Raw genomic sequence first — 7,949 nt, forward strand, 5'->3', positions numbered from 1 at the left:
TTACAAGTATAATTCCTACTGTGAATATTCAGCAGAAATGAACAACGCTGCAGAACTCTTCTTGGTTACATTTTTACCAGTGAATGGTACTGTTCACATTCTTCAAGAAGATTAGAAGTGGGAGGTTGCATGGAGCTACTCTGATTCATTTAATCTTTTTTTGTCTTTTTCCAACTAAGCATTTTCACAGGGGAAAAACAATGATGTCATCAAGTTCCTCTCTCTGCTGAGACTGTATAGTTGCAAGGTCTTCTGCTGATTTATGGATTAGAAAATTTCAGTGATATTACTAATAAAAGTAGGTTATCTTGCCATTACTGTGTGGTAGATCATGAGGGAGATGGAAGTACCTCATGACCTGCTTGTACACCACAGTTAGGGGATGAAGAAACACCCAACATTCCAGGATACCAAAAAGGAGACCAGAATTAGGCACAAATTTTATTTGAATAAATCAACTCCATATTTTGTTAGTTATTCTTGTTTGCAACATGATCTGATACCCAGATGAGAATGAGACAGATTAAATTCAGCATCTGCAGTGTGCTGCAGTCTTTCCTGCTACAACTGCTGATCCAAATGTTAAAAAAAATCCAGGAAAACCCACACAAGCTTCACATTAAAAGTATTAAATTAATTAGCTACATTTTTAATTACTAGGCAAAAAGGACAAAATTAGTTGTTGCCATCTTCACTATGCAGGCTGCTTGTCGTTGTGATGTTTAAGAAAAAGGGCTGAGATGCTGAGTTATTTATGCCCAGCTCTGACTCCATTTGGATCCGAGCTTAACTAAGCAGAGACAGCAATGAGTTACTACTCAAGGCTGCCACCTCCTGTCTTAAATCTCCACTCCCTTACGAGCTGATTAGTAACCTGATCAGGGTGTTCTCCCAACACCGGCTTTGATGGTAAAGCTAATTCTGTGTAGAAAGGATGTTTCCTCAAAAATAATCAGAAACGAATATTTACATAAGTTACAGGAACTAGAGCAACCATGCAATATGTCGTATCCATCTTACAAGCAGCTATTGATTTCCATGGATATCCAAAGCTTTGAGACCTAATGAAAAAACAAAATATTATTTCCTTTTCAAGCAGCACTATGCTGTGTGTCACTGTTCTGCATCTCAGCAGACAGGCCTATCCATCTTATTATGCACATTAATCAATTGCCAGAAAAAAATACATTACTCACATCTGAAATGTGCTACTGCATTTATAAACTGTTGATTAAAGAGAGAAAGGTTGCATTTTTTCCCCGAGTATTAATACTAATTTAAAGTATGAGTGGCATCAAAACTGCCAACGTTGAGAAATCAGAGGACAATCTTACACTTTGCACACTCCAGATGTCTGACAGTTCTCTGCTTCTAATCAATTAGGCAACAACCTCACAGTTTTTTATTCGCATCTGAGACTTTCTCTTCATGAGCCTGTCTACTGGAATCCAAGTAAATGCACATTCCTCTCTTACTATCTAGTCTGAGACATCAATATCTCCCTAATCAAGAAGCATAAAAATTCTCATACAAAAGTTTTAAGTACATCCAATGTTCACCCGCAAAATACAAAAAACCCAAACAAAACAAAACACCCAGAAAATCTGTATTTCCTTTCCTTCTTGTTTGTCTTATTCAATTTGAAATTCAGGGCAAATAATCTCTAGAGAATTGCTAGTTGAACGTTTGTGATATTGAGTGTGACAGGAGAAGAGAGGTTTTCCTTATTTTAAGGTAGTGATGCATCCACAAATTTGAGCTGTTTCCCCATTTTCATTCTCAGTCTTAGTAAGTCTTTGGACTTGGTTAAAAACAAAAGGCTTTAAAAATACCAAGTCTTTTGAGAAAAAGTGAAAGGTGCAATTCAAACTCCCAGCACTAACAGATATTGATAATTTGTATGCCTTCTGGAAAAACTACTTTATGAAAGACACTGCACTTCATTCAGAAATGTCTCTCTCATTTATTCAAACCTCCCTGGTCTTCAAAATATTGTATAGAGCTCTCCAAGCATTGCAGGACCCTGAGCAGGAGAGCTTGAAAACCCCTGCAGAACAGCGGCACCGTAGGCCTTCCTGCATCCCACAGACCAGGGAACCAACCAACAGGTGTTTCCATCTCCAAACTTCTTGCATGTGGAATACTTGCAGGATTGAATCCATCGGGATTGAATCTCTCCAATATCCTTGCACGTGGCCGATTTACTAAGCCCACATGTCCTACTTCAGTGGTGCTCTCTGCTCTGAAATTTTTGTTGCACCTCATCTTGCTTCAGTCATTGCAACTCATAAAATCACAGAACCACAGAATGGTTTGGGTTGGAAGGGACCTTAAAGATCATCCTGTCCAACCTCCTGCCATGGGCAGGGACACCTCCCACCAGACCAGGCGGCCACAAGCCTCATCCAACCTGATCCTTAACATTCACAGAGATGGGACATCCACAGTGTCTCTGGGCAGTCTGTGCCAGTGTCTAACCACCTTTGTTATAAAAAATGTCTTTCTTATGTCCAATCTAAACCTGCCCTCTCAGTTTAAAACATTGTCCCTTGTCCTGTCACTGCAGGCCTTGGTAAAAAGTCTTCTGCTGCTTTTCCTATAAAGCCCTCTTCTAGTACTGAAAAGCCAAAATAAAGTCTCCCCAGAACCTTCTCTTCTCCAGGCTGAACAACCCTAGCTCACTCAGCCTGTCTTCATAGGAAAAATGGAAAATCTCACTGCTTTCTAGCTTCTAATATGTATAGTATTTTACAGCAACCACAGATAGACTCATGTAAAAGTATTTGGTAAGGACTGATTTTACAAGTGCAGAAAACACATAAAGAATGGTAAAAAAAAAAAATCCATGAATCGATTTGTTAAAAGTAACATTTACCCATGTAGGGCCTAAGTTCACCACAATAAAGAATGAATTTATTTGAAACCACTTTCTTTGAAAATCTGAGATGCAAATTGACTTCAGTTACCAGAATTAAGCAAACTACATCAAAATGCTATTTTACATATGCTGTGGATGAGTTTTGAAAATTGCATTTATTTATTTAAGAACTCAGTATTCAAGCTCAGAGTGTTAAAAAATCAGTGGTGTGGTTAATGCACAGGACTGGGTATCAGATGATTTAGATTCTACTCTTGGCTCTGTCTCAGACTTCCCCTATGAGATCATCACTTACAATTATCTTTTCAGAATTGGCATCTAATTTTGGATAACCCAGCTTTGCCTGCCAGACTTTAATATCTGGAACCCAGTTTTCAGAAAATGGTTTAATTCACTTCAGCTGGTATAAAAAGAATTCGAAATCTCTGGAAATCAGGTTTCTGAAACACTGACATTCCATTGGTTGTCATTTATATCTGTGGAAAGTGGCCTCAAAATGTTACCAGTGTTGTAAGTGCAGAATTCAGATTTATGAATACTTTGCATCTGCTGCACATGCCTAAGCAACTACAAAATATTTAGGGCAATGGAGAACAGGGTCCAGAGAGAGCATCCAGGGGTTTCCCATGAGTCCAGTGTCCAACAAATCTCATCTGCACATTTCACTGCTTCATCTTAAGGCCTCAGAAATTTAACTGTTTCAAATAAGAAGCATAGCTGTAAAGGCAGATTTTCTTTACCATAAAACTATTTGTGGCCCCTAAATTTCAGTGAAATCGACACAAGTATATGCCCTCCACGGATCTGGGCTTTTGTGACAAAGAATCATCACATCTACAGTGGTCAAAATTCATGATGATTTGCAGTGCCTGAACTCTATAGGATAACTTTGTTTGAAATGCAGTTTTAAAAGTTTCGAATGGCAGATGGGACATATGCTAGAGATACCACATGAAATGGAATTTTTGTTGAATTTAAAACACAAAGTGACCTTTACAATGTGTTCTCATGTTTATCTGGAAATGAGCTAACAAAAATAAAAGTTCATACTCTGTACCCCTGTGACGCTAAAAAGGAAAAACATTTTCTCCGCCTTGTGAAGAAATGTTTGTGAAAAGTACCCAACAATAAAAACCTGTCCTCATAGTATTTTAATTAAACAGCCAAATATCTCACTCAAGAATCCTCACGTAACCTTCACTGGATCATACCATCTGTGTGAAGATGTTTTGCAATTATGCCAGTTCTTCCAGCTCAGATGACTCAGAATGGGTGGTGCTTACAGGGAGGAGAATCCAGACCCTTTTGTCCTTCACAGAAATCCAGGCCCGCTCAACACTCTCGGTCTGGTGCATTTTGACAACCAAGCTGTCTTTTCTTAGCAGGAGAATTATCCTGCTTTGGCCCCCATGGCCACACTGCCTCTGGCACCTGAGCGCGGTTGGCTTTGATAACAAGGAAAGTGAGATATTCAGGATTTGGTGAAGGTCAGAGTCCCTTAATGCTAATGAGGTAGTCATACAATGTTGAAGGTGTGTCTGCTGAGGGCTCACCTCCCCTTTAAACCATGATCTATTCAGAAGTATCCAGACAGTTTTTAGCTTACTTCATCCACAGTTTGATAAATCCAGAAAACGATCAGCGTTTAGTCAGGGGACACTTTCTGTGAATATTTCTAGCCTTCTATTTTTGGTAAAGTAATGAAATAAATCCAAGACAAAGGTAAAATGCCTCAATAAGAAACCAAACAGATTATTGAAGAGAAAAGATTAATGCCAGTTTTCAGGTAGAGTGTCTTTCTCCTGCCCTGCCAATACAACATTGGAACCAGCCTCATCAGCATAGGAACTGGCCTCAGTTTCTACAGCCAGCCAGAGTTTGCAGGTCCAAATTCCATACACCTACACTGGGAGAGAGGGCTCTGTGGGGAGTGGAAGTAAGACTAAGGAACACACTGTTTGCTTTGCTGTGAGCAAGATATCACTGGTTCCTCCTAGACCCTCCTTACTCTTCCATACTGAGCAGAGCTACGGGACAGCTGTTCCAATAACCCATTTTCCCTTTTAATTCTGAGTATTTCCTGCCTCTCTTTGTATGCCTGCACATTAGGATAAGCACAGAGCACTTAACTGGCAAGTTCATAAAAGTCTATCAAACTCAGTATAAGACAGAGGTAGTACTTTCTCTGATAAGCTTCAGCACTCTGCTTAGTCATCATACTTTTATTATCTTCTATCATGACATATTGATCTCTCACAAAAGTCACAGCAAGTCACAACACCTTCTCCTGGTAGGAAAACTGTGGATAGTTCTCTCCATGGCTTTAACAAGGAGCAGCAGCTAGTAGACAGTAGGTTTTTGGAGGACAAATCTTTTATTTACACAATATTATACAAAGATCACTTTTCAACTTACTGCAAAAACTCTAAGTTATGAAGTGTATTTACAAAATGACTCTGAAGATAGGAAACAATCGGATTTTTTTTCTTCTGTTTGCTTATTTCTTTACAACCTTCTAAGCAAGTTGCACTAACTGAAATATGTGCAATATATACACAAAGAAGATAATTCAAACGTATATAGCACCCATCAATTAATTGATTTTTAAGCTTTTCCATTTCTTTGCATTGTATGAATGACCTAAGAAAGAAATACCAACTCCTGTGTACTTGGGGTGTAGTTAAAACAAATCTTATTCTCTGTTACCCTGCTCACAGCAAATAACACTGATGAGTGCAGACCACAATAAAAGTTCCTTTCCTGTTAAAGAAAAATCTCAGTTCAACTAAATCAGTAAAATAAGTTTTAAAAGAGATGTCTGTTCAAACCACATTATATTTCATCTCCTGCACTGTACATGACATTTAGTAAAATAGAAAAATCTTTTAAGGCTATCCAACAGCTAACAGCAACAACAGTTGGTAGTAAGAACAGTGGTGAATTTATTGACTATACCACGCAGGATGCAAGTTCTGGTACTTCTGGTACAGAACTTGTATCCCTTTGTTATGGAATCTTTATGCTGGGCTATAAACAGCAAATTAACCATTTATATTTGGCAGACTTCAGCATCACTATTTCTTGACAGACTTCAATTACGCTATAAATTCTGATGGCAAATATCAAACTAACCCTTTGTCATACAGAGTTTTCTTGAACTGCTAGCCTAAATTCCTGGCAGGAAAAGGCTCATCTGATAAAAGTTACAAAACGTTATTAAAAAGGAGTTGCGTGTTATATATAACCTATTTAAGGATCTAGTGAATATCTAACCTCAGAAAAGTGAGTGAAGGAAGTTTGCTCTTTTTTTACTTCATGTCTGCCATATTAAAAGAAAGTTTGCCTTGGAGCAGAGTAAATGTTGCCATCACATGAGGAGGCATAGCTGAAGCATTCTGCCTGACAAATAATTTGAACCCAAAATGAAACATTTCTCACTCAGAGATTGCAGATGCTTTATCCATGAGCATTAGTTTGATGTGGCATGGTACCATATCCAGCTTTGTGGGACTAAGACACAGGTAGGTTAAGTGCTGTGTCCAGAATTACCCAACAAGTCCAACAGCAGAGTAGGAAACAGGGTGTCGTTTCCTAGAGCCCTCTGCGCTAGGTTCAACAAGCTGAGGGATTTAAAACATACAGATTAATTAATTTTTCTGGACAATTGCTTTTAAGGCAATTGCTTTATGCCTCTGTCTTCAACCAGCAACATAAACCATGCCATGCTCTGAAAAGCAGATTAACATATGAACATTTATCATATGTATGTTAGAAAGCAATCCATACCCAGGAAAAGCTGTGCAGCTGACCAGGATGTCCTTCCATCACAGCTGGGTGCCACTGGATTAGTCCATGTTTGTTTCCATAGCCTCTTTGTCCTACTAGGTATCACAACCCTGTTGTTTCCTCATTGTCAACATCTGGATGTGATTAAAGTTAAAAAAAGGTCAAATATTATGGCCTATATTCTGGTATTTTTAAGATTTCTGATTGTTCCCACTATTCTGTAAAATTAAAGGTAGAAAAAAAATTATAGCCATAAACTCATACATCTATCCCTATGTGATAGGAGAAATGGGTTTAAGGTCTTTACAAAAGATTTGATCTGAACGGACCCGTGAGGTTCTGGAAGAATGGGTGTGGGGGTCGTTACCAACATCAAGCCACGCTAGTTTGTTCCAGAGCCAAGCACAGCCTGAACTTCTGAACTTTAGGGAAAAATGCACAGACTTAATAGACTCATGAGTATTAGCTTCTCCACCCAGAGTGGGTTAAAAGCTAATTTTAATGGTCATGCAATGCATGATAAGGGGGGGGATACATGTTCAAAGGCGAATATGTAGTACATGGTTCGGAAACGAGGAGGGCAATATGCGTCCTCCAAAAAGTCGAGAGAAACCCCACAGGGGTATGGCCCAGTGGGCTCTCTCCCTTTATTCAAATGAAGTTGATTTTTGCAGGACTCCTCTGTCTCCATTGTGGACACTGGCCTTTTTGCAGCATGGTTTCCCACACAATATGTAACTCTCTTAACTATCCAACCCCCCTCGTGGTTATATTCTTTGGGTGATACCTAATTGTAACAGGCTGCTGTTCACAGCGGACTGACATAGCTCATGGCATGAAAGGAAAAACCTGGGCTTCTCGTAGAAGTCGGTGGAATTTGGGGCAACACAATAAACAAATATTGGGCTGCCTGAGACAATGGAGGAAGTCATACTTATCCTTTACATATATTGGGCTGCCCGAGACAATGCAGGAGGTCGTACTTATCCTTTACAAATATTGGGCTGCCAGAGAGGAGCCAGGAGATCACACTTATCTTTTCCTTTATTCAGAGCCCATCCCGCAAATGCAAACTGTTCACCAAGCAGACCTGGGCAAGGCCTCCTAGAAGGAGTAAAAGTTCTTCCAGGATGTCTAGCTATGGAATAACACAATATTCATGGCAAACAGAATCTTTTAAGAGCTGCCTGATTTGGCTCAGTCCGAGGATAGCGGGCAGACAGACCCCCGCGGGGAGGGGAAGGCCTGAGGGGGAAGGCGAGCAGCCCCTCAGGAGACCCGTCCC

The 7,949-nt window shown here is 39.6% G+C and overlaps 1 protein-coding gene across 1 annotated transcript in view; it reads left to right on the forward strand.

Annotated features, from left to right (window-relative positions):
• ACTR2 (ARP2 actin related protein 2 homolog) overlaps positions 1–7,949 on the forward strand; it is a 48,003-nt gene that overhangs the window by 16,296 nt on the left and 23,758 nt on the right. Inside the window, exon 3 of the mRNA XM_017736520.1 lies at positions 2,054–2,065. Within this exon, the coding sequence (XP_017592009.1) occupies positions 2,054–2,065 (12 nt within the window). The remainder of the gene's footprint in view (positions 1–2,053; positions 2,066–7,949) is intronic.

This window comes from Corvus brachyrhynchos, unplaced genomic scaffold, assembly GCF_000691975.1.
Source record: "Corvus brachyrhynchos isolate BGI_N302 unplaced genomic scaffold, ASM69197v1 scaffold416, whole genome shotgun sequence".
Classification (NCBI taxonomy): Eukaryota; Metazoa; Chordata; class Aves; order Passeriformes; family Corvidae; genus Corvus; species Corvus brachyrhynchos.